The 26,914-nt window shown below is 40.1% G+C and overlaps 1 protein-coding gene across 1 annotated transcript in view; it reads right to left on the reverse strand.

Annotated features, from left to right (window-relative positions):
- Positions 1 to 26,914, reverse strand: part of NAV3 (neuron navigator 3) — a 280,691-nt gene that overhangs the window by 186,512 nt on the left and 67,265 nt on the right. The window contains exons 2-3 of the mRNA XM_009327527.1: positions 9,447 to 9,564; positions 8,699 to 8,751 (exon numbers count right to left, since the gene is read on the reverse strand). Of these exons, the coding sequence (XP_009325802.1) occupies positions 8,699 to 8,751; positions 9,447 to 9,564 (171 nt within the window). The remainder of the gene's footprint in view (positions 1 to 8,698; positions 8,752 to 9,446; positions 9,565 to 26,914) is intronic.

A 26,914-nucleotide genomic window follows, 5' to 3' on the forward strand; every position in this document is an offset into this window, starting at 1 on the left:
GTCAACCCCATTATTTCTAGGTGGTGACATGAATACCTGTATAGAAGGCTTGATAATAATTTCTCACTACTTTGAGCTCCACAACATGACATATGAATTGTATGCCACAGGATTTCTCAGACTGCAGGAATAAGCTTCGGGGCCCTATAAACCTGGACAGTAGAGCTAAATGAAAATGCATCTTAGTAGTTACATTCCTATCATCAACCAAGGAAATACAGGAAACCTCAACAGGATAGTCAGCTTGAACACTCAGTGAATGCCAAATGAATTGTAAATGCTCTGAAGCCATCTTGTACATTGTACACTGCACAGTGTATTGCAAGTGGCTAGATGTGTCAAACATGTCCAAGAAAGCCTTCCCTGGAACAGCTGAGGACAGCCACTGGGGAAGGGTGTGGGAATGGGGTTGGTTCTCAAAGGGGAGATCACACTCTGAACCTATCTAGGAAATGAGAGGACTTGTCCAAGAAAACATCTTCAGAAGGATAGCTAAGACATGCTCCTGGCTATGACAGTCTTGGGCACTTTCCCGGGAATCCCAGTAAGGGTACGAGTTGAATGTAAATCACCTACCTAGAGAGGAATCTCAGAAAGCATAGCTAGTTAAGTAAAAAATTGTATGGGTCTACTTGAAACTACCATCAGAAAATGGAAAATCTGAATATGTATCATGTCGAGGAGTGTCATTTCCTGCATAGATAAGCATCTGCTTAGATCCTTTCATAATGGAGCTGTATCAGAATTGCCTGCTTCAGTCCAGAGCTGCCACTGTTGCAAGGTAGGAGAGAACAGACTGTGAAAAGAAGTATTTGTCAACGCTGTGGCTCCAATGGGTATTTTACCCACACTCCTGAAAAAAAGAATTGCATGAGGATTTACTCTGCCAAACCACAAGAGCTGGATTCAGAAATGCAGAATTAACTGGTAAGTAAATCCTTGGGGAGGAGGGACGCCAAAGAACGTATAAGCTGTGCATTACCATGACAAATTCTTCCCAGAGAATGGGGAGCATGATATTTCTGCCACCACTTACAAAGTCCAACGAAAAGCTGCAATTATTGGGAGCTGGGTAACGTGCAGGGACAGGCTCAGCTACACTGGGGGCAAAATGTCCTCACAAAATTCCCCTCTGGATAACACCCTCACTTGAGGCTGCATGAAGGTAGGGACAATATGGGCAGTTATCAAGAGCAACTTGGAGCCCTTTGATCTATTTTGTTGTCCAAACTCTGCCTTCATCAATGGGAACAGAAATCCAAGTGTGGACTTTTAATTGAGGGAGATTAGGGTCTGCTCCAAGAGGTAACAGGTCTCCAAGATGAGAGGGTCTTTTACTTTATCCAAGGAAGCCCACAAGGCAAAGTTCCCATTGCAACACAAACATGACTGCCCATCTCCAGTGTGGCCAGATCCTTTATAACACACCTGGCAGAGAGGGAGACTTGCGGAGCAGAGGGGAATTTTAAGGTGATACTGGAAATTCCCATGCTAAGTGTACACAAGAAGGCAAAAGATACGGCATTTGATTTGTATTGCCAGAAGTTGACAGAATGGAGAAGAAATCATGCTTACCAGCCTTCTCATGGCCGTACACATGCTGTGTACAAAAGGTAAAGGCTCCTATGTGCTGATTTTGATGTTGTACATTGAAAACTTCTCTGGCAAATAAAAATAAGGATGTATATTCCTGATGTGGGCATGCCAAATAGCCAATGATCTGGATTACAATAATCTAGAATGCAAGTATAGTGTCACTGGAAGGAGAATCTTGTCTCTTTCTCTGTTCCAGATCTGAATACTCTCATTGAATTAAAATTATCTTTCTAACTAGTTGCCAATGTGAGCAAAACTCTTAATCTTCCTCTGATCCCTTCCACACAGTCCTTTACACCTAATACCTGGACATATTCTTCAAGTCTCCTCTCCCCCAAACACCCACACACAAGCTATGACTATGTCTTGCAGATTCTTTCTATGTAATGTAGCTAAAATATGAGCTTTCCTATCTATAAACACAGGAAACCTCTCACAGGAGCTCAAATTTTAATGACTATGATTTTTTTTTTCCTCTGGCTTTACTGAGATCACTTTCCTAGATATCATGCTGTGAACCTGTCATCCTTTTCTGTAAATACTTTCATTTTTTCCTCTCTTAAAGACTACTTCATTATCGAGTCCCAGATACCCTTTGCCTACCAGAGGAAAGGAAAAAGAGCTTTTGACTCTGTCCTGCCCATATTGTAAGAAGCCATTCCTTTTGACTACATTTTTAAAAACAGAGATATGTACCAACTATGGTTGTTTTCTCAGGCCTTGTCCTAACTCTTATGCAAACTGCATCTTCCCCAAAACAGAGCGATCAGCTCATCATCAAGAAAACTCTATGCATATCTGAAAACACCTCACTGGTAAAGGGTAATAGGAGTTCAACACACCTTTTCATTCAGAATTGCAAGATCTTTCTGCAGCTTCACCATCAGGTTTAAATAACATTACCCTGAGTAACTATTTGCAAATTTTGTCATTTGTCATTTTGTCATTCATGCCTTTTTCCAGATCATTTGTGCACATAATGAATGAGCCACAAGCGCTGATCCTTGGGGGATGCAAATCATACACTGTCTTTTTGCAAACACTGACCAGTTATTCCTTGTTTTGTATTCCTAACAAGTTGTTAATGGCATTTATGGGGATCTCCAAGAAACAGCTTATGACTGATCCCTTGCCTGTAGTTCCATCCCACACCGCAGCTATTTCAACCAACTTAAAATACTTAGTGAAAACCTGATAAGCCTAATGGTACTGTTCCTTTTTAGAGTGAAATACTTTGACTTCTCTTACACCCAATTACATGGAAGTGCACACACTCCAATTAACGCATTTTAGGCTAGTCACTTAAATTTTGAAAACTAAGTGTGCAAGCATGCACTGTGGAAATACAGGAACTAGATTACTGTCTTGTGTTCCATTCATTTAAGCACACCAAACCTGCACAGCTGACAAAACTAGAGTCTCTTATTCCCTTGTATTTTCATGAAACTCCCATAGCAGCCAGTCGTGAAATCTGTGAAGATTCACTGATAGCCAAGGGGTGACAGTATTTAAAAAAAGGGGGGGTCACACAGGTGTCACTGTGGGAAGAAATTGGCCTGCACATGAAAGGATCTGGGATTAGTTTTCAAAACGCAGATTGAATTTCCAGTTGTAAGGGACCATATTCCACTTAGCTGAATTTCTGTATATTTTTCAACGTGTCACACTTGTGTGTAAGGCTCACCCAGCGCTGCTCCAAAGCACAGAAAGTGTATCTTTAATCCATATAGCTAATCTCACCAACAACTGCACCAGCAAAGCCAGAAGAGTCTTACACAGTTCAACACTGTGCAGACAGAAAGAGCACACGTGGACCCACTTGACAGTGAACACAGGGGTGATATTTTCAGGCTTCCCAGTCCTCAGAGAGAGCTCCACGTAACCCATACCCCACACATTTTCATACAGAACTCCATGGGCCTTAGTAGTACCTACCATATTTACTTTATACAAAATTATCCTGTTTTTCACAAACAATTTTTAGACACAGAATGCTAATGCTGATATTTTCATCCTTGGATATTGACATTCCTGGATACCGAGGAATGCTACTCAACAGTGTCTGCTCAGCACGTCCCTGTCAGAGGAAGTCTGAAGGCAGGTGTCTATACTGAAGGGAAGTCTACACGCTGTAGGGCAGGCATACTCTGTGACATACTTAGCAGTTCCAGTTTCCACCTATTCATCATGCCCGCAGGCTGACTCCCTGCTAAGAGGATATTTGCATGCACCTCATCCCCTTGCAACCTTGGCTTCCTCCGGAGAAAAACCCAAACGTATGAGCAGAGAGGGAGCCACAGGGGGCTTTTGTGGGACTACAGGAACACTATGAAGCACATCTACCCAACAAATTACAAAGCAATGTCTACCAGTATAGACATGGTCACTTTGTCCCGCCTCAGCTTCAGACTTCACACACTTTAACTATGTCATAGAAAGTTCTCTCTATCACAAAAACGTTCCCTAGTTAAGCAGAGACTCATTCACTCACTCCACCACCTTCTTGCTAAACTCCACAATTTTTCTTCCATTTCATAGAATATAGCAAAATTGCTGGCATTCTTGTGGCTCTTTTCTGAAACATTTTCAATTTATATTAACTTCTTTTTAAAGGTATTATTAATGAAATCAAGTACAATGCTCTAGAAATGATCTTATTAGTGCTGCACATAGTCACACTGATTCCCACTTTCAACAGATACACTGCTACTCACCCAAAGATGGTGTCACCTCTGCTAATTGCAGCTTTTTACTAAATGTTCATATCCATTTGGCAACGTGCTACAGCTCCAACACCTTCTCCAACTCCCTGATTTCCAGGATGTGGTAAGCAAGACCTGTATTTTTATTGAACTCAATTCCCTCTGTTGGACTGCAGCATGTCTGTATCCTAAACTATAAAAATTACCTTTGAAGCATACCTTGGGTTATATAAACTGGTAGAAAACTGTGCCAGAGAGAAGACTGACAAAATGAAAAATAGTCTTCATTAAATGCATGTAACTACATTAGGAGCCTTTTAATAAGAAGGGTCTCTCCAGCCCTTTAATAACTGTGAGAATAACCCTGCTACCAACTACATTAAGGATGCTTCTGTGCATAGATGTGTACTGGCATAGGCAGTTCTCATGGGAAGTAGCAAGAGCTAATTCTAAGGAAGAAAAAACAGCTAATAAGACAACATCAATCTCTGAAGGAAAAATCAACTTGAAAAACCATATACTAAAAATTTTTGGCAACTTTGAATTTATTTTACTATTTATGCAGCTAAAAACACCATAGAATGCATGAGGAAAGAATAGAAACATTGGTTTTGTAAAATTCTCTAGGGACAATACTGCAAATGTCACAAAAAAATGACAGTCCAACATTTTTTGATTCTCTTGCATTTTCTCTGACAACCCTAGGATGGATTAAATTTGATACTCTGTACGCTTACTATATGTTTGATATGATCTGTTTAGAGACAAAGCACTGGAGATCTTCCAGTACATTTTTAATATGTTCAGGAAGAAAAAAAAAATCTGAATTCTTTCTCTTTGGACCATTAGAGAAAAGCTTTATAATATATTTTCTACCCAGGACGCTATCCTGCTTTTTCTAAAGATGGGGGAACTTACAACAGAAATTAAAGAAACAAATGGCTTATAAAGAAGCAGAAAGGAATTAGCTTTTGGTTGTACCAAAAGGTAAACCCTTGAAAGACCATTATCTTCTAAAAGACAGATGATTCTAGGTTTCCTTAATTGATAGACTTATGGAATAATTCATACAAGGAAAAGATAGAAATGAATGTGCTTTTTTTTCCATTGAAGGGCTTGAAAGAAATGATGAAAAAAAGGCTGCAGTGCCATATTCCTCCTTGAATGCATAGCTGTGAAGAAAAAAATAGGCAAGGCAAGAAGACTCTATATGACACTGTAGACAGACAATGTATATTATAATACACAGAGTTTTAAGTCCTTATTATCTTTATTAAAACCATTCATAAGAAATGCCAAAATCTTTTTACCACAGTAGATTTACCCAGCAAACAAGAAATCTTGCCAATTCTCTTGCAAGTCTCATTTATTTAAAGTTTCTGAGATTTGAATATGAAATAATTTATTCCCCAGTACATCTCAGGTTCTCAAATTCTGTGTGCGACATCAGATGCGTGATCATAATGACAGCCACGAGGAGCTAACTATGCAGAAACTGGATGCTGCTGGGGTTCACAGGTTTTAATTTTTATGAACTTGGACCTGTGAGGCCAGTTCAACTTGTTTGCAAGTACTTCATATATCACTGCCAAAATGAGCATAGAGTGTAAGACATTGCAATAGACCTAACTAAAAGAAAACTAAAGAAGAAGCATTTTATACGTATTTAAAATAAACATTAAAAGACGTTTACAAATTAAGGTAACAGCTGAATTGAGATGCCTTAAAGATCACTTGAAAGATGAAGCCATTGGCAAGAGGAATACCAAATGGTGAGTAGAACAGAACTTGGGAATATTGGTAGCGATTAATTATGAATTGATATCAATATCATCTACAGGGGATATCAAGTGTTTCCAGCAGCAGACAATCCATGTCAGTGCTTTCTAGCTTCTTTTAAGCTAATAAAATGTCTTAGACATCACCTCCTGGGAAGGGTATCAAATGGCAGATGAATACAGAAAACACTTCTCCTTAATTGCAAGTTATGAGAGCAAGGATCATGAAAACATATGTGAAAGAAAAGGGTGGTGGGATTCTTGAGGTTTATTAACTAAAAATGTTAAAATGAAAGTGGTGAATGAATGGCTAACAAACATGCTATAGGAATATCATGGCTGTTCTGGTTTTTTGATGGCTGATTGTTCTGACAAATCCTAGCAGGACATATTGCTACACACTGGCATATCTCAAACATGTAAACTAGCTTCAACCACTGTTATATTTTTTTTTCCGCACATTGCAAATACCCAAGAGTCCACTGCTACAAGAAGAGAATCGGCCGATCATTAACTGAGCGGGCTAACAAAGTTGAGCATTGCCAAGGGAAATGACCTGAAAATGCGATAAGATGGTGCCTTCAGCTAGGCTAGGTCAGTGCACAACCCAAAGGAAACAAACGGAAAGCAGACCCAAAACCTGGGGTGTCTGAGATGCTCTGAGAGGAAAGCTGACAAGTTTGAACTACTTTAACTTCAGTACATTTTAAATTTCCTAGCTCAGTCAAAGAAATCAGCAGTATAAAATTGGTATATCAGAAGGCAGGAAAATAATCTGATCAGACTGTAGAGTTAAAACAATACAGTAAAGAGACCAAATCAAAGAAGGATGAAAAAATATATTCTATTTCTAGGAAGTTAAAGTGGCTAAACGTGACGCCTTAGCACTGTGCAAACACTGATGTATGACTATGTACAGGAGCGTTCGAAGCACCTGGTTTGAGACCTAGAGCACCTGAGACATAGTCTTTGGCCTGGCTAGGCTGAGAGAAGTGCTTACGAGAGGACGAAGATGGACACAAAGAGATTCCCACAGGTACTGCTGCAGCACGGGCATGCATTGACCGTGCTTCCCCCATAACTGCAGCGGAGCTAGAGGTGAAATCCAGAATCCCTATGCCACATAAAGATTTACCTATCAGCAGGGAACGTACACAAATGTTGCTTTGGAGATGAAAACGTCGTTAGAGTGAATAGTTCTCTCTGCAGCTTGGCTTTCTCTCATGGAAACGAAGCTCGACAGACATCAGACTGGTGAGTCCCTAAGCAGTCCTAGACGGTCACTAACCAGTTACATAACCTCGGGAAATCATATCACTTTTCTGTGCTTTTGTCTCTTCTTGTTTGTCTTGTCTGTCTGGAATGGCAGGTTTTAATGTGATTAAAGTAGAGAGCGATTATCTCTCGATCTGTGTGTGTAATATTAGAGTTCCACGCTGGACTTCCCAACATTCTCAGCTGGGGCCACTAGATGCTGCTGTAATATGAGTAATTAAAATAATAACTATTATTAAGGAAATTGCATATATTCTTACTATGGACTGTTTCAAAAAGCCTGAAAGCCAGAGAAAAAACTTATTCTAAACCTGCACATTTTTTTGAAAAGTAAGAACAGAAAGACCCAATTATTCACTTCACCAGTACTCAAAATTTTTCCTTTTACCTTTTGCAGTTTTGCAGAAAAAACCTGCAAATACCTTCCCCCTTTAAAAAATGCACTGAATGAATGCAAATTTTTTTCTACTCCAGTTCCATTTTGAAGCCCAGCTTCAGCAGTTTGCTATTATGCAAGCTCATCCAAACCATTACGCTCCAAAATCCTTGCCAGCTACACAATTGTGCACCTTATTCACATACTATTTGGATATGAACAGAAAGGCAAAGTCCTCAGCATGAGGGAGCATGACTGGAACTGCAAATGATTCAGTAAATGCATGGTGATGTTACTGAGGCTCAGATTTTATTCCTGTCAGTTCTGCAGCCTTCTAAGGAGTCTTCATCTTATTAAATGTAGTTGACTAGCCGTAAACACAGTAAAAGATTAATAAGACTCCATATGAATCACAGTCACAACATGCTTCTTGCCTGAGAGTATTAAAATGTCTGTAAGCAGCTGCCAGCTATAGCTCAGAGAGCTATATGACTAAAGTGCTATTTCTGAAAGTCTTGGAGTCAGTGCATCTAACTGGACTTTATAGTGGACAATCCAAAAGGCTATTTATATTCAAAAATAATTTGGCAAGTCTTGTTCATCAAACCAGTTTTCCAGACACAAAGACTCCACTTAAAAATTTATTCTTGGATTTACTGCCCTTGAAAACAAAGTTAAATTAAATCATCTGGATCATCAGAAGAACAGGTCTGCTAAGGCAGTTCTGCATTAATTAGAAGTGATGAAGTTTTGCTGCTGGGTTACGTCAAGATCCAAAGTTAGCGAGCACAGAAATGTAGTGACAAACACTAAGCACGTGGAAAAAAAAGTACCAGGAACACTATATGACAATTAGGACTTTATGGTAAATGTGGGACAGAATATTCAGAGTTTAAATAAATCATTATTAAAAAGCATTTTAGGAAAGTGCAGAGGTGCCAACATAGACTAAAAATATATTTTATTCTTACCATTTGAGACTGGCTCCGGGGACAGCCATTGATATCTTCAACCTTTTCATTTGCTAAAAAAAAAACCAGTGAGGAGAAAAGCAGAAGTAAGCAATGAGATAAAACTTGCCTTTCCACCCCCTGCCCCCCCACCCAAAAAGACCTAAAAAACAAAACAAACAAAAAAAAAAAACCAGAAGAAGAGCAGAAAAGACACAGCAATAAAGTGCACAGGGTTTTGTTGACACAGAGCTCCTTTCTAAGTAAAGCTCAGTCGTACAGTAACAACACTCTTGTTAGCAGCAGTTGCTTCCACATGCCAAATCATGCAAAGGGGGAAGTGCGAAGGAGGTCGCTGCTAATTCTTCAGCCCCTGCAAAATAACTGCTGACATGAAATCTTCCACAATTGTCTTTGCAGGGTCAGGATACAGTTTCAAGGCATCCCAGAAAGTATGAGCCACTCCAACTAACAAAATGCACACATGGGAGACATATGGTTTAATGGAGCATTCAGTTCTGACAATTCAAAGTGTGTAAGATACAGTTCTGGCCATTTAAAGTACGGTTAAACAGCCACTTCCAAACATGCTCACATAAACATATTTTTTAATTAAGAAAGGATGAACCACACAAATATCAGAGACATATGGACCCAGTCAAATCGCATTATTCAGGGTTCATCTTATTGTTAAATACATTCAACTTGAATTATATATTCCCCCATGCAAGGAGTCAGCTTGCAGTGCTTCTCTCAGCCCTGGTCTTACCAATGATCTGGATGATTTCTGCTAGCAGAACTCCATCTGCAATGTCCTGTTGCAAATCCTTGATCAACCGCTTGTGGCCAGATTTTGCTAGGTAGTGGTTAGCCCAGTCAGTGTAAATCTGCAGAGCAGAGGGGGAGGGCAAGGGGGAGAGGGGGAAGAGAGAAAAGAAGACAATAAAAATTCTGAAAACAAATGTTGGCTTGCACACCAGAACTATTCTGGATCACATTCCCATTTAAGAAGTCAGCACCAAAGGAAACAATTTTAACATTGTGTTTTTTGCCCCCTTTCTTTTTTTTAAACGGCCATGCCCCTCCCCCTGCCATCCTCTGTTTTATTTTAACTTCAAATGATTCAGGCTGTTTCATGAGGGTTCAAACTTGCTGTGACCAAGCAAAATTCCCCTTATGACTGTAAAGGAAACTCCTGTCGTAAATCAGTCACATCTACCGCAATTCCACCTCCCACCGTGTTTCTACCTCTACACACACACCACCACCAACTTGCACGCTCTGGGGCTGCCTAAGAGAAAGTGATAGCAGAGACATGCGCCTGTGTTTTGGTAAGAGTTCATCGGGTCGTCGCTGGTGATCCCGCACCTGGCGATGCCTCTGTGACACTTTCTGCAGTAATCACCATGTCCCACCACACAGGGACAGGTCGTTTGTCCCCTCGCCTGTGGTTCAGTGCACTGTAATGTGCACAGAGGAGACTGAGAGCACCAGATGTACAGTAGTCTCGTCGCTGGAATTAGAGTATATATTCTGGAAATATGCTGCGTCCTTTCTCCACCAAAACAGGAGGGGGGAAGGGTGAGACTGAGCAGCACCAAATACTTAGCAACAGGCAGCACAAAAACGGCACTTAGCAACAAAAGGTTGAAAAGGACCAGCTGAACTACATCCTCCAAAATAAGGGAGGAGTGGGGGTTGAAGATAGAGGTTGAAGGCATTTCATAAGGCGTATACGTACAGAGAGAGCATTTGGTAACACCTACCGCATGCACACAAGGGGAACCAGGTTCACTTAGGGTGAGATAAAAGGAACAGACACCTTCACCTATGTACTGAAGGAAGAGTGCACCCCAAGAGGTGCTCACACCATCCCGGGGTGTCCCAGCACGCAGAGGCAGCTCAGACTAGCGGAGCTTGGCGCAGGGGTGTCACACAGCTGGAGGATATCAGTGGCCCTTGGCAGCCAGCACTGGCTCCCTTTTGCGGGGTGTCCATGGTCTCTCTCCTCACCCCGGAAAAAAAGTCTTGTACAGAACCTCCCACTACCGTGGGATGTTACCACTGAGAGAAAGCACACATGTATGACAGCATCACTGTGTAAGTAAATATAATATCTAAGGTTCTTTCTCAGCTGAGAATATTGTTTGAAAAAGTTGAAACTGCACCTCTTCCATAAAAACAATATGAGCTCACTTTATAAACATCCTTTTATTTAACCTCACAGACCCTTGGGAGGAAGGGGTCAGAATCCCATTTTGTGAACAGAAAAACAGAGGCCAAAGCCATTAACGACTTGCTTAGTTCACCAAGGAAACCTGTGGCAGAGCCAGGGCGGGAAAATGGATGCAATTCCCAGTCCAGAGTCTTACCCAGAGAACCAACATCCACTTTCCACCCAGCAAAAGTATCACTGCTCAGTCCACGCTCACATGCTAAGGACTCCTTCGCTATCTGAGTACCTTTGTCACAGATTTTCTCCCTCTTCATTAAAAGAGAGAGAATTGTAACTTGTTTGGTCTACCCTATGTCTTCCCATATTCCTGCAGGTGGCTCACCAGCTGGTTTGCCATAGCTTTCTTGACAGCTTTAGAACTGCAGATAACTCCACAGAAATAAACTGTGGAAGCGGATTCAGCTCTCCCGTAGCCAAAGGATGCTGCTGTTAGATGGGGCCCTAAACTTCCCTGCTGCACCCAGAAGTCTGCTTCAGTCACCTGTGTTTTCACAGACTGATATTATTTTTTTGCTATTACAGGTGAGTGACATGAAAGGCTCCATTAAAAAGTTTTTTAAAGCCAACTGTAGCTAAGAAAGTGTTTCTTCAACTGTTTAACCATATATAATGAATGCTAATGTGGAGTCTCTAAAGATCGTACAAACACGTATTTAGAACAATATGAAATCATGATGATAAAAGACGCATACCACACCCATAGCATCATGTATTCCCTGCTACTAGTATTTCAACTTCAGTCATTCTTCTAAAGTAATGTCTCAGAAATATTCTCTGAGCTATTACTATAAGCAGAACTATTTTCTGTATTCCAATGAAACTGATCCACTGGAACATACAGAATTTAATACCCACCAATATTATTTTAAGTTAGTTTCACATTACAAATAAAAATACTTTACCAAGCATTTCCTTTTTCATTTGTCACACCCACACATAATCTGGTGTACCAATCCTAATTTTGACTACAATTTGAAGTATCCTCTCACTAAGCAGCCAGGGAAATTTCATTCTAGCAGCTGCTTTGCGAGTATCTAGTATTCAAAGAATGGACTTCACCCACCCATCCACCCCCTTCATAATTTTCTTTTCTCATTAATTTAAAAGTGACAAGCATAAAGAATGTAAACAGTGTTTTGTAAACAAAGTTGATAATCCACATCATACCAAAACTTTACTCATGGTCAGTATTTTGATAGTCATGCATTGGTAGAAAAAAAATACTGGGAGGAGGCCGTGGTAAAAGAGGATTTTTTTCACTTCAGAAGTATTCTGAAAAAAATCAAGAAGGCGAAGAGTTGTTGATGGAGACAATATAGGAAACCAACACCCAGTTGGCAGTGGAATGTCACATTTAATTTCCTCTCTTTCCATAGGGATCACCACTTGCTTCTGTTTCCCCCCTTCCCCATAGGTTGCCCTTCTCATTCATCTCATTCTTCCAGGGACCCAACTGCTCAGGAGTCAGTTGTAAAAAATGAAAAGCATGTAGATATACACATGAAATTATAAGAATGCACACATGCCACTATGTTCTTTTTACACGAAATTCTCTGATGCAAATATCATGGGAAATAGATAATCCCTCCCTCCACAGTTTTTAAGTATCAATGTAACTATACACCTATTCGAAATGTTATCTTAAACTCCTTGGGAAAACATAAAGCTCCAGTGTGCATCATCATTGACAATACTCACTTTGCAAAGGATAGAAAAGTCATGCAGAACAGAAGATAAAAAAATCAGTAACTTCATGCAACAGTCTGCTTTTTATGGGTGCTCCCCTTTCATTGGGTGCTGAGCACCTCTAAGCAGGAGCTGTGCCTGCTCCCCCTTTTTTCAGAACTAGCAAGAGATCATTTTGTCTTGCACTAGTTGTGCAGTAATGTTTCCCAAAAGTCCTCTTATGTTAGATTTTTCTGTGATGAGGCTCTTTCAGAGAAGAACACACACACACACACGAGGGTTAGCCGTTGCAACACTTCCTCCCCGCTCCGCTGCTTGCTCCAGCAACCCTGCCTTACAGCTACACACTGGGCCGGGCTGCCGACTTACTCATTTCCTCTCCAAGCTTCCTCTCCTACCACCCTGCTTTACAGGCACGTCTGACCGGGGAGTATTCGACTTCCGACGCTAGGCTCCGGCCGCTGACAACGTACGGGAGAGCCGCTGTTATCTGTGACGCGGAGGACCAGTCCCAGCAGCGCGATAACGGAACGGACCCGATCCTGTGTTTGTGTGGTCGGAGCACCGTCCCGGCGCCTGGTGATTTAACTGCTTGCAACGCGAAACAGGATTGAGCGGGGCAATCCGAGCTCAGGCACAGCCTGCTCATGTTAACGACGGTTTCCCCTAGCATTCCTCAGCCGCTCGTCATGCTAACCTTCAAGAGAGTAGAGGAAATAAACTCTGATACCCAAATATAGTTATGAACTTCACCTCGATACTTCACACATAGCTATAAGGAGCACAGTAGAGCTGCTTGGCAGGATCCGTAACGAAACGTAGCACGGTAGTTTAACGAAGTGAAAAAGAGAGAGGATCTCACAGGTTACTGCCTTTCTTAAAAAATCATAAACCGTGTGATTGTGCATCAGGCAGTGCTATAATGCATCCTCCTTAAAATTAATACAGAAATGTTACCACCCACAATCAATGTCAAGTGGGAAATGTCAGATGGATTTCAGAAGTACAGTCAGCCTAATGCAATAATAATGCATGACACTTCGTTAGCGTATTCCACAAAATCATCTCAACATGCTTTTCACACACAAATGAGATCACTCCTATTTATTTGTTATTTCTGTAGATGTGGGGAAACTGAGATACAAAGGCTTTCCCGGCGGATTTTTTTTTTTTTTTAAATGTGGCTCACTCAAGGGCAAACAGAGCTGGGAATACAACCCAGATATTCTGAGTTGCAATCATTTCTTCTATATGCTTTTTTATCAGGCAGTTTTATAAATAGGCTTGGTGGGAAAACGCATATTCCAAGAATCAGGATCCTTCTGCATATTTTTGTTTGTTTGCTACAGAATATAGAGTTTCAGATCTGAAAATGGTCTCCTGTTGCTATCGAGAAGACAGCTTTCCATACTTAGAGTATGGCTCTGTCACTCCCTTATGTGCCAATGCTGCTGCTTAGGAAGAACAACAGTTGCTGCCAACTGAGTTATGCCAAGACCTCGTGACAGATTTCCATGCCATTTAGGAGGATAGGTTATATTTGAAAAATATTTAAATATTTGTCCACTATATGAAAAAGTTTCCTGCCTAGAGATGTGGGAATAAACAGATGGTATCCAGTTCTCATCACTTGTCCTTCAAAATACTCTCTAGGAGACAACTGTATCCTCATTCATTAGCATGAAAGAATTGAGATGCTGTCCCCCAGTGCTCACTCTCATGCTCTCTTCTGTGCACGATACCACCCTAATACCTTTGAGGGTGGGGAGGCTTTTTAAGAACTCCATTTCTTTTTAAGAACCCCATTTCCCAAAAGGAATCTGTAGGCAGCAGCAAGCTTCGCACAGATTTTTCTTTCCTCTTTATCTTGTAGCAAACAAGTTGGAGAAATTGAAGGAAAAGTTATCTATTACAAAAAATGTCGCTAGCAGTATACCTGGGTTGCAATGGTTCACAGCAATATGCAATACTACTTTGTAGCACAGCAGGATTCTGTCTTTTATTCTATGTTTGGATTATATCAATTTATTTCATAATCCTTTTTTTTTCTTTAAAAAATTTGGAATAAAGGAAAATGAAACTATTAAAAAGCCCCAACACCAGAATTTTAACAGTCAGCCAAAGTGGAAATATAGCACTGTTAACTTAATAAAAGGGCTATATGACTTTCTAGTGTAATGTATTTACTCTGCTTAAAATGTTGCCATTGAAGACAACTGATAGTTAACAGCACTTAGAGCTTTTCACCCATAGACACACGTTCAAATCATGCTGGTAGAAGAAGAGACTGATGACTTTTTTCTGTTGTTCTCCAGTATGCTACAAAATGGGCTGTAAAGGCTGTGTATTTGTTTCCTGGGCGGTTTTCCAGTGAGTGGCCTACCCTGGATGTTGAATACCCAGCAGAGCCTACATAACAGTCCCAGAGTCCCTGATGAAGAGGATTTGCCAGAGGAGAGGGCATGACCACAACTCTACTTCAACATAGCTATTCTTGGCTAATAAATTGTGGGTAGCAAAACACGTGTTGGAGCGTTCCTGAAGCTGCTTGTATTTATAAAGAGAAGCTGGGCAACGCATTGACTAGCGTTAGAATAGGGTGAGGAAATCAGATTGCAATGAGACGCCTTTCTCCTTCCCACTGCCTCTACACTAAGGAAAATTTCACTGGAAGGCAGGATCTAACCTTTTAAATATTTTCTTATTGAAGGTTATTTCTCTGGGTTGCAAAAGAATAATTTATTAGTTTCAGAACTCCACTTAGCAAGGAAAAGGGCTAACTTTGAAAACAATGGTTCATATTTAGATTGCCGTAAGAGACAGATCAAGCATCCGATTTATGTCCGGATTTAATGGACTATAGAAAACATACTGCGACTCATTTGCTATAAAGAAAAGCTGGGGGCTGGGGGTGGCACTTTTTGTAACATTAAGCAAATTACATGAGAAGGAAAAATATTTACACAATTAAAAATATATGGCCAGAAAATGAAACTAGAATGACTTAATTTATAGGCAAGATGGAAGCCAATGCATTTCATTTAACAAAATGAAATGAGTATTAAATGACATTCCACAAACCCCTTTTCCAAATCCCACTGAGCAAATGAGAACAATTACAAGTTAAGGAATAGAAACCGTTTACAGGGATACATACCAATTAACCAAAATGTCAGAATCCCTACAGTATGATTCTGTTTTGTAAATAGCAGTATGTATCCATCAACACTACTCAGTAATTTTCAGATAAAAATACAATTAAATAAAACTCCGCTAATCCCAGCTAAGAAAATGCATAGAAACAATACTCTTCAACAATCACTGGCAAGCTTTAGATGACTTGCCCAGCTTTAAGGGGGCTGTTTTATATTTCCAAGTTTCACTTACAGTTTGTGATCTAATCACCCAAGTAACATTTGTACTGACTTAATGTGTTCTCTTTCTTCCCATTTCTTACTAAATTCCAACTCAGAATTAGTTTAATACATGTGTTTGAGGCCAATATTCACCAATGGCACAGGGGCAAGACTTTTGATGCATCTGTGCCAGATGGAAAGGAACAGTATAAGCCTCTCTGAGTATGTATTTGTGTATTTGTGTCTAAGGTTTGCTAAGTGATTTGTATATTGCACAGTTAAAATTCCAGCTATAAGTTATTCATCCTTTGAAAAGAATCATACCGATTTGCTTTACAATTTAATTGTATTGTTTTGTTTATTGGCTTACTGCAGCTACTCTTCAGTCCTGTGCAATAGCAATGAAGTGCCACAGGAAGGAGCCAGATATTCATCCTGCAGCTGCAGAGGACCCAACCAGACATCTGCTTCTCTGCAGACTTGTGCTGCTGCGAAGCGATACTTGTTAAGGGAGCAACACCACCACAGTTAATATTGGCCTTGAGCTTCCTGAATTAACAGGAGACAATACTAGGTGCCACACGGAGCAATCCTCCAAAACAGCCAACCTTGAGACTTTCTGTTATAGATACTCCATATACTTGCCTGTACAACTTTGGAATTATTTCTTAGATATATTTTTTAACTTTAAAGTACGTTTCAGCATCCATTTAGTGAAAGTACAATGAAATACAGCACCTATTATTCAATACAGCTTTTACATAAAACATTGATTCAAACTAATATCTCAGTTAATTTTATTAGAGTGAGGAAGACCAGGACTCCCTGCTGGGCATAAGTGTTACACCTAGAGACACCATTCAAAAGGTGAATCTATCGTAGCATTTTAGTTCAGATAAGGAGTGCACTTCCAAAGGCAGTCTCCTATCACTTGTGCTCTCTCAGAGATCCCCTTCACATGAAATGAAACGGAGAGATGTGCTTCAAGAGCATGATGAATGCGCTCCATTCACTAACCGGCATTTAGTCCATGCAGCAAAATGAGAACTAATCCAAGTAACCCTCCATCCCCAAAACGTGTACCTTAGATGCCAGTTCCTTAGTACCAAACTGGTTTTCCCTACAGAGCAACCCTTCCTGCTAATACCGACATATGTGCATCCCAGAAGTGATGAGGGAGAGGGAGTATGTGACAGAAAAAGCTGCTGACTGTCCTGCGTGGTGGGACATACACGGAGATGCTTCTGTAAGCTGGTGTGATGCTATAGTAGTAACAAATATAAGGGGAGGACATGCTTTGGCCTTGATAGTGGTGATGTGTGAAGAAATTAATTGGATCAAAAGGACAGTGACGGCATTCTCTAATACAAATAAATGAACTGAAATATATGAAATTCCCTCTCTCTCCTGTATGTGCACACACACTTGAACATCATCCAAGCCTGCCCAAAGCTTGAGCTGCGGCTGTCTGTGACAGTTCCCAGCTAAACAGATCTCCCTTGGAAGAAACAGCTGATTTGAGAAGGAGCCCCTGTGCCTGTCCAAAGGAAGAAGGGTAAAAAGAAAGTCATATTTCTACTTTTCTGGGCATCCAGGATAGCAATACAGGCCTTACACACCAGAGGCTCCATTCCATTCCCCTGAATGAGACTTCTATACTCTAAACTTGCATGAATCTTATGTCTCAGAAATGTCTTGTCACTGCCAGGGTAAGTTTCATGACTAGTCCTGCATTCACTTTAATAAACAAACACATAGTAAGCAAAGTTAAGTTTTCTGCAAAGGGAAAAATGAACTGAATTTGCACAGGTTCCCTTTGTGGCTCACCAATATCACCACACAGAAGAACAGAGAAAAAACTTCTACAATCTCAGACCTGATTGGAAATCATGAAGTAATCTGCAGAACAAAAACATCCTTGCTTTGTTGATTCCTTTTTTGTTCACAAGCAAGAAGCCACTCTTGCGATCAGCCAGACCATTCCTGGATGGAGTGGGCATCTGCCTTAGCAAAGCAGCAATGGGGCGCCTCACATGGAGCTGAGGAGATTCCGCTGTGAAACTACTCCAGGTTTTCCATCAAAGCTCATTTTAAGGATTTATAACTTGGACGGAGACATTCTTTCCACACTGCGATTTGGCATTAAAGAACTTGGCCCAGGGATCAAAATAACCCTCTTTTCCAGCACTTCTTTTTAAGTGTGGGAAGGCAAATTTCTGATATATAAAGATGCAAAAATATTAAGACATACTTTTGTTCTTTTCTTGTGAGAAAACAGTGGCAAATAAGACTGCAGCTAACTTGAAATATAAATTCTCCATCTAGCTTGTACTTTCTGAGGCTTAGAAACTGATTTGAATTGTCTGGTTTCCTCTCATGTGGAAGAATAGCTTTGCAAATCAAAATAAACAAAATAAACTTTGCTTTCTGAGCTACATATTTTATAACAAGACACTTTAACTCCTGCTTAATTTTTCTCTGGGCTTTGATGTTTAAAAGTTGTTTGTCACCAACTCTATGATTTTAATATTAATAAATGTGTTGCACACATTCAGCACACCGGTGAGGTGCTAAAGGTAACACAATATTAATACTAAGTAAATATGTTAATGATTTCAAGCATAAGTGATCTGAACCTCTTCTTACTGTAATTAATTTCTGTTAAAACAAGTCTTGGTGGTGAATGTGTGAGTGGTAATGGTCATGTGTGCGCAACCATTTTGCCTTTTGCCACCTAGCTGATGCTTAGGGAAATGAAATTATGCTTACACAGATGACAGCCTACACACATACTTCTTCAGTTCAAGAAATGTAGAACAGTGTTTCAGGACTTGAAAGACTAAGGATGCAGCTCAGTACAATAGAAATACTACTTTAGGACTTACTTCCTTTTGATCACCATTGAAAGCACTGCCCATAATAAAGGCCTGCCCATTCTGATGATAATAATACTTAAATTAACAATCATCCAGCACAATAAATTTTACGTATGAAGTAAATTCTGCCAGTCAGTAATCTTACGTAATGAAGAGAAGATAATAATCTTATCATAGTTTTGACAACAGAAGACTTTTCATCCCAAATGAGATTCAATATTATAATCTTCCTCATTTCTTAACAAAAGACCTGTCTCACGTACAGCTTTTGTAACACAACCAGATCTGGAAGGATCATACAATGGAAAGAAAAAGGTTCTAGATTCCTACTAAAAACGTTCTGAACACCCTTCCTTCTATTATAAAAGGGGAATCTGCCTAAACACCTCTAGTGAAGGCTTTGGCTGCACGTCACAGCGAAAGAGGCAGTGTCTCAAGAAGGGAGGTCCTGGCCTGGGGACTGTCCTTCATCTGTGTTCAATCTGCAATCTCCCATGCAAATCTTCTAACATATATCCCACCTTCTGTGTTTCGCTACACACTTCTATAGGACTACAGCGCCCCCCAAAGTAACACCAAAGATACATGATTCATGACTCAAAATTTTTCCACCTACAATTCACCTCTGAAGACAATGAAAACCCCCTCTTAGCTCAGTATTAAAATAGCAACCTCAAGACCCACTCCTCCCGCCAAAAAAAAAGAAAAATAAGTCTAGCAACAGTTAAATCCACCACTTCTAATTAAAGAGTTTTTTAATACCAAACTAGCACATTCTTCTGCTGAATACTGACAAACTGATATGCAAACTTCAGGTCTGAAGACCAAGGAGGTTTAGATAATGGATAATTAAGATGGATAATGATCTGAAGTTTATATGTAATACCTTCCGTTATAAGATTGCAAAGCCATTTATGAAGGATCAGGGCTTAGTTATGTAAAGATCCACCCTGATAGAAATGAACATTCAAGTTATTTATTGAGGCTTTGAGGCAGGTAAGGTTTATAGCTCTGCCCACACAGACACCTTTGCATAAGCACTGGACCCTATTGCTTCAAACTAGTATTCAAACTATGATATCTGTATCTCTCCTCCTACAAACAAGATGCAGATTTTTTGCTTCTTAATGTTATATCACAATAATACGACATGAATTTTAGGGCACAGAAAGAAATGAGTGGATGATGTGAGACTGAAAGCTGGAAAACACTGCCAAGTCCTGGGCGTACATGCAGACTGAAGGGCTTGTCATCACTGACTCCAGGCACAGACAAATGCAAATCAAATGATCTGTTGGAGTCTACTATATATCTGGAATAGCAAGAGGCTGATACCTGAAGAAAAGAAAGGTCTTGAGAGAGCTGTGTCAAAATGGAAGCTCATCAACTACCTGACATTTTTCTTTTTCTTCCGCCCTATAGCCACCACCTGACATGTAAGTACAAACGGTACTATTAGCTCTAGGCACATGGCAGGTTTTTTTTTACTTCAAGGCCAAACCCATATCTCTTATGACACAAAACAGTTGATGCTTTTGTGTTTGAGGTCTGTTCTCTGGGTCCCCATGACTGGCTGTACACAGGGCACCCACCACCCTCTTCCTCAAAGGACTGCTCTCCACAGCTGCAACTCTTCACTCACTGTCCTATTGTCCTTTTAAAATACACACTCTAGTGATACCCTGTCTCTTGGATAACAGACTAGAAATGAAGGATAGGGATTGACTAGCTCACTTTAAAGGGCCACTGCCTTTAAATTTAATTAAATCCATATCTTCTACCTCCCACACAATCACCCCCTGGGACTAAAGGCTTCTGTAAAGGATTAGGAAGGGGATACTCTCATTGCAGCCACACCACCATGCTGAAAATAATTCAAGATTTGGGAAGTTGTGAGCAGGAAGCAGAGGATGAAGAAGAAAGGGACTCACTGAAAACACAAACAAATAACTCTGCTGGCTAGAGATTACAGCACTCATTTTGGACAGAGGAGATTGTGCTCCAGCCTTTCCTTCCAAGAGCCCTTCTGTATTTTGTCCTACTAATGTAAGTAAGAAACAGAAATGATCCTAGTAAAAGGAGCGTCATGTCTCCTCTCAGATGAGTCCCTAAACCAGTACCCTGCCACCTTGTGTCCCATCCCACATTATGCTCAGTTGTTTTCTCGGACTGTGGTGCAGCATGGCACTAATGGCACCACCAGCTCCTCAGGTAGCTCTGTCTGTGGAGGCTGGCACTCCAGGAGAGCCCACACAGCTGCTTTAATCATACAGAAGCATGTGGAGTATTACTTTAGGGACTTCTGTTGACAGCTCTCCATTTAGTCTACTTTTACAGAACAAGCAAAACTGCTTTTTCTGACCTTTCCCATTAACCTTCTAACTCCCTCATAAAATAAGAAGAAAAATAATTTAATCATGCTATCTTTTTTTTATTTTTTTTAAAACAGGAAATAATTATTGCCAATGAATAATAAATATTTCATTCTGGAACAGTGGGGGGGTGGGTTGCCAGCTCTAACATTTTGTTACAGTAGGCAGGTGCTTATTTCACCTGCCCTTTAAATAAACTTTGCTGGTAAGGTGCTTGACTCTGTTGAGCCAACGCAGCTTCTGAGCATTCTCAGCAGAACAATTTCACGTCTGTACAGATCCTTAATGTAAAAACCTGGGATGGCTATGGACGGACTACAAGCGCTGCCAAAATAGGCAGCTGCTGAGTGGGAGTTCTGAGGATGAGAATGATGGATATATGGGCACCTAAAATGCAAGTGAGGTAGGTCATAGGAACATAAATTCTTTGGGGGAGGAGGGAAGGTCATATTTCATATTTCAGGAATTACTGAGTAAAGGATATCCTTTGTTAAAAGTCCAACCGTTTATTACATTATTTAATGCATAAAATAAGCATGGAACAGAATAGTCCTTAAAACAAGTTTTTCCTTAAATTCTTACAGTTGTTCTTGAAGGCCTCTGATAATAGAGAATTGCCTTTTTTAGTAGGACTTGTTGAATGTCTCTCATTTTGGAAGGAAAGGTAAGGAGAAATGCTTTGGAGAAACTTCCTGAAAACATATAGAACCCTAATGCATTTTTATTCTTTTTTTTTTTTTTTGAAGAATTTATACATTTGGGAACTACAAGTTGGAGTGGAAAGTGAAGTCTGAAAATGTATCAAACTGATGTACCTCTCGAGTTGTGCAGTCCCACAGAAAGGCTTCTCAAACACTGCACCAGATGGCTTTGTTCTCAACTTCCCTGAGCAGGTTCATGTTACCTCACTATCAGTAATAAAATCCCATAGTTACATCAATGCTTCATTTTATGTTACTGTCATCATCTTGTTACAGGTTATAATGGTATTGGCATTATCTGCCTAATAATTATTCCTGAGTCACAGCAGTAAAACTCTTTTACGTCTAAAAAAAAGTTTCTTCTGTGTGTCTTTGCCTGAAAAAGATGTTCCATACATTAAAGAAAAATGAAAGTTAGCAAATGGCTTCTCTAGTGTGTGGTTTTATAATAAAACAATCCCAACTCAGCTAGATAGAATTAAGTGAGTCTCTCCCAAAATATTATGTATCTCTCTATTGTGTAGATGAATGTACTGTATTTCTTCAACTTCAAATCCTCAGAAGTATTCTCTTATAAACAGTTATTTATACCACAGTGCAGGACAGGTGACTTTGGTACATGTCAAACAAACTTGCAGGATTTGGATCCCCAAGGAACACTGTAAAATGTCTGAACATACTGTAGTAAAATACATACTCTAGCATATGAATGATAAAGGGTCTTGTATTGTAAGCCATTAAAAAATATTACATCCTAAAAATGGTATTTAAAATGTTCACAATGATACCCAGTGATACAACACAGTTCTGTAAATAATTATCTTAAGAACAGGGTATTTCAATTAATTGTGTTAGCATGCTCCAAATTCCAATCACACAACAGCCGCACTGATACAGAGGGCACATGACAATACTGCATAATCAGCCTTGCAACGATGTTCAATCAAAAAACTGTCCACAGAATAAGGAACGCATCTGAATTTATCTCATGTGAAGCAAAGGTTATTTAAAAATGATAGCATGCACATAATAATTGCATGTTGTCCACTCTTTGCAAAGCAGATGTTTACAAGTTTACTGGGCATTTATGTTTACATAAGATGTTCACAGGTGTCCTTCAGCAGTTACTAGGTAAAACATTTTTTTTAAAAAGCACAAAAGAACACAACCTACACTTTGCATTTGGATGGATTTTTTAGCTTGTGCTATGAAAACCTAAAGACCCAAGAAGAAAGTCAAGACTTGAGAAAATTTCTTAAATCCACAGGTAGATAGTATGGTTATCATCTAATTGTTTCAGCTATACATATTCCAGTCATTGAATATACACTATATAAGCAGAGTTCATGAAGAATCTAACAACCGAATGAATAGCAAGACCATGTGCAGAGAGGGTACAAAAATTAGGGAAGGTGTGATGTTGGAGCACAACTTGTAGAGTTCTGCAAGTCCTCTGTTGTGTGCACACCCCTCTTGCTGCCCTTCACGGGAACATGCAGTGCAAACACCTCAGACTAGTTTATGCCTTGCCCAGTTTCTTACGCCATTTGTTCAATTGACTGGACCATCTGAATTTGGCACAAGCGACCCTTTTTTGTGGAAAGCTGTCAGAATCTCAGTTTGCAGGGAAACCCAAACACTTCTAAACAAACGTCATGTATTTATTCACTCAAAGTCAGGAGGCAGAACAAAGGCTTAAAGCAACAAACAGTTTTCTTTTTTCCATTGCCTAAGTTTTCGATGTTCCTTGAAAGCATTTGTAAAGTCACTTGAGGCTGTTCTCTATTCCTGGCTGGAAGGTGCTGGCTCCTGGCCTCCTGTCACTGTGACTGTGGAGTTTTTAAAGAGCCATGCCAGACGCAACGTGCCCTGGCCCACTCCAAACCAGCCCACGTGCCCCTCATGGGGGAAATGGCCTCTTAAACCCTGAAGCAGTCCATGACATCCTGGAGCTGCAGGGCGTCTGTATTCACCTCTCCTGGGTGAGCGGATTGGAAGTGCTCTGTCCCTTTGAACACCACATCCACTTTTGCAAAAAGCCTCAGCACCCTTTAAAAATAGTATTTATCCTATTTGTGTCTTTCTGTACCTACTAGCTCTTAGTGATGCTTCTCCTTTCTAGCACCACCATCTTTAAGCTTTAGGATGCCCTTTGATCTTACTCTCTTCACTCGGCTTTGGGAAGAGTAAACTGCCCTCAGCCTGGAGAGAGCGAAGATGGAAAATATTTCCTAATAATTACTTCTCCTGTTTTGCATGAAAGATTATTTTTGCCATCACTTTGCCTTTGTCACTTGGTTCCTTTAACACATTCATGAAGGTAATCTGAAGGACAAATACTATTAAAAAAAAAATCCTATAGCCATAATTACCTGGTAGCAGATAAAACAACCTATTCACATCAAAAGCAGTAAACTGCACGTAACTATAGAAAGCACCTAAGAGATAAGAAAAAAGAAACCAATAAACAACACTTCTCATCATACTCTTGTCTGATGAGAAAGTTCAGGAGCTACGGCGCTGCAGTAAGGACAGAACTTGTATATGGTCTTACCTTTAAGCCGGACTAAGAGTGGCTCTCAAACACTTTGCTGACCTCAAAACATCTTCCTGTAAGAACTGTTTTGTATTCTGTATAGTAATGTAAGCCTACTTACAGTAAGCATTTTTTCAACTACTTTTCACAGGTGCCTTAAAAAGCAGTCCACTGATTCATGTAGGTCTGCTGTATGATGTATTGTAAATCGTAACACAAGGAGGGAGTATTTCATATGGTACCAAATATTGAGAACTGAGAAAGAAAACAATTAGGAAAGAAGATATCCTTTCATCAAAGATCCTTATATCAAAGGTTTCATCATTGTTTTTTCCCCTTAAGAGAGAACATTGATATCACTTAAGATGTCTCTCTGAAGATATCTCTAACTTAAGAGATAAGGTATATCTCTAAGAGACAGTTAAGCATACAGTTTTGCTTGGAGCAAAGGCAAACGCAAGGCCTCTCAGAGATTCAAGTAAATTTGGCAGAATGATTTTGTTGAAATTGTTTTGGTTGAGATGAGGGACAAAGAAAAACAAAAAAGAGCTGACTAGAAGAAGCAGAGACAAAACTCAGGAACAGAAAAACCACTGCAGAAAAACAAAAATCACAGAATAACCTGAATAGTATCAATGTGCAGAATAAATAAACATTTTATGTTAAGGTTATGGCTGAAACAATCTCGGGATATGGGCAAGAAGATTGCCCCAGATTATTTGGGTTTTTTTTCTTTTAAGATAGAAGGGTGTTCTAAGTTCATGTAAGGCAGAAAACGGCGCTTAAAAATTCCTCATTTTTTTCCTTCTGCTGCGAATAACCTACTAAGACCTGAAATTTTTACTAGCTGTTCAAGTCAAAGGGTTAGCAATGTACTTCAGTAAGTCTGTTTACCAGCAGAGCACCCAATGTCATCATGTCAAGCACAGGCAAGATCCTCTTCACTTCCATCAAGAATGTCCAACTGCAGCATATACTGATGCAAAAAATAAATAACACTCCTCTCCTCACAAAGGAGTTAAAACGCATTCATCTGTTTTCAGTTGGATCGTTCATTAAAATTTCTGGGTTTTGGTCTCCTCCTACCTGTACCGCAAGAAATCAGAAATAGTTCCACTGAAGACAACACATAAACAGAAGGATTTTTGCATTTAGAGTAAGAACTAGGGCCTGGAGCCAAACAAACAAACAAATAAACAAACAAACCACATCTCCCTTTGGCACTGCTGCACAAATGGAAGTGTTCATCACAGCTTATTGTGAGCTCCTGGTACTAATGAGTATCTGATGCCCTGTCTTGTTTGCAGATACTTAAAAAGCTGACTTGTTTCTACATTGGATCAATTGCTTCACTAATGCCATTTAAAACTTTGTGCTGCCCTAATCCTTTTTCCTGTGGAATTAGGTGGCATGAACTGCTTTCCCTAACACTGTCATCTCTGCCAGGCATCAAAATCAGTTCAAGACAGGCAGACAAAGCCCAGCACTCCCAGAAGAACAGCAAAAGCTGGGAAGGGAGCTCTCAGGACAGGGGGTGGCACTGAAGCCACAGGGTGACAGGGGGAAGCACTGAGGTGCAGGACGTGCGGTGACTAACCATGGTGGGGAAGGAATGTCACCTCCCACCCCCACATCACTGGAGTCACTCATTCCAGAGCTTAATGACACAGAGGATGAAGGCGAGCAATAGCAGCAGCCATTTACACAGGAAGGGACCTCTGGAAAAGCTGGGCTGCATCCAGCAATGACACATATTCCCAGCTCAGTCCTCTTGTGCCCTCCACTGCTCCCACACCTGAGCGGCTCAGATCAATCAATACACCGATTGCAATGGAATACATCAAAGGATATATACCTTGCATAACTATGCTGCAATATTTCTGAGTTTTGCATATTTATTTATATATCCATATTCCATTTATACATGCATATATGCATACTCCATACCAGTTTGTCTGGTACGGAAATAAATATGGCTGATCACTTAAAGTCAGTAGTATTTAGGGACAAGATAACTTCATCCAAAATGCAGGCATCTAGCCTGAGGTGAGCATCTAGGCTCCATCAACAGTCCATGCCCAGACAAAGAGGAAACTATGAAGCAGTTTAACCCATGCAGGAGCCTAATACAAGAAGAATGAATTCCTCTCCGAAGATGCCTTTAAATAACCACGAAAGCAACTTAGAGGACTAGTTTAAATTAAATTCCTGATTTTTAGATGATGAAAATTAGTGAGACTAATCCCACCTGTAATGCATGACTATCTTTAAACTCGAACTTTGACTCCGTGGTTGACTCTGGAGGCATCTGGCTAAATATTTATAAGTGGAATAGGAGGATCTGTAGAAAGAAACAGTGCACAGCAGATCCCGCTCCTCACAGTCTTACTTTCAGTGAAATCTGTGCAGATTTATCTGTTGATTTCTACTGGGGCAAGATTGAACTGCATACGGCTGTTCTGGATTGAACTGTT

Source organism: Pygoscelis adeliae, unplaced genomic scaffold (assembly GCF_000699105.1).
Source record: "Pygoscelis adeliae isolate BGI_AS28 unplaced genomic scaffold, ASM69910v1 Scaffold113, whole genome shotgun sequence".
Taxonomy (NCBI): Eukaryota; Metazoa; Chordata; class Aves; order Sphenisciformes; family Spheniscidae; genus Pygoscelis; species Pygoscelis adeliae.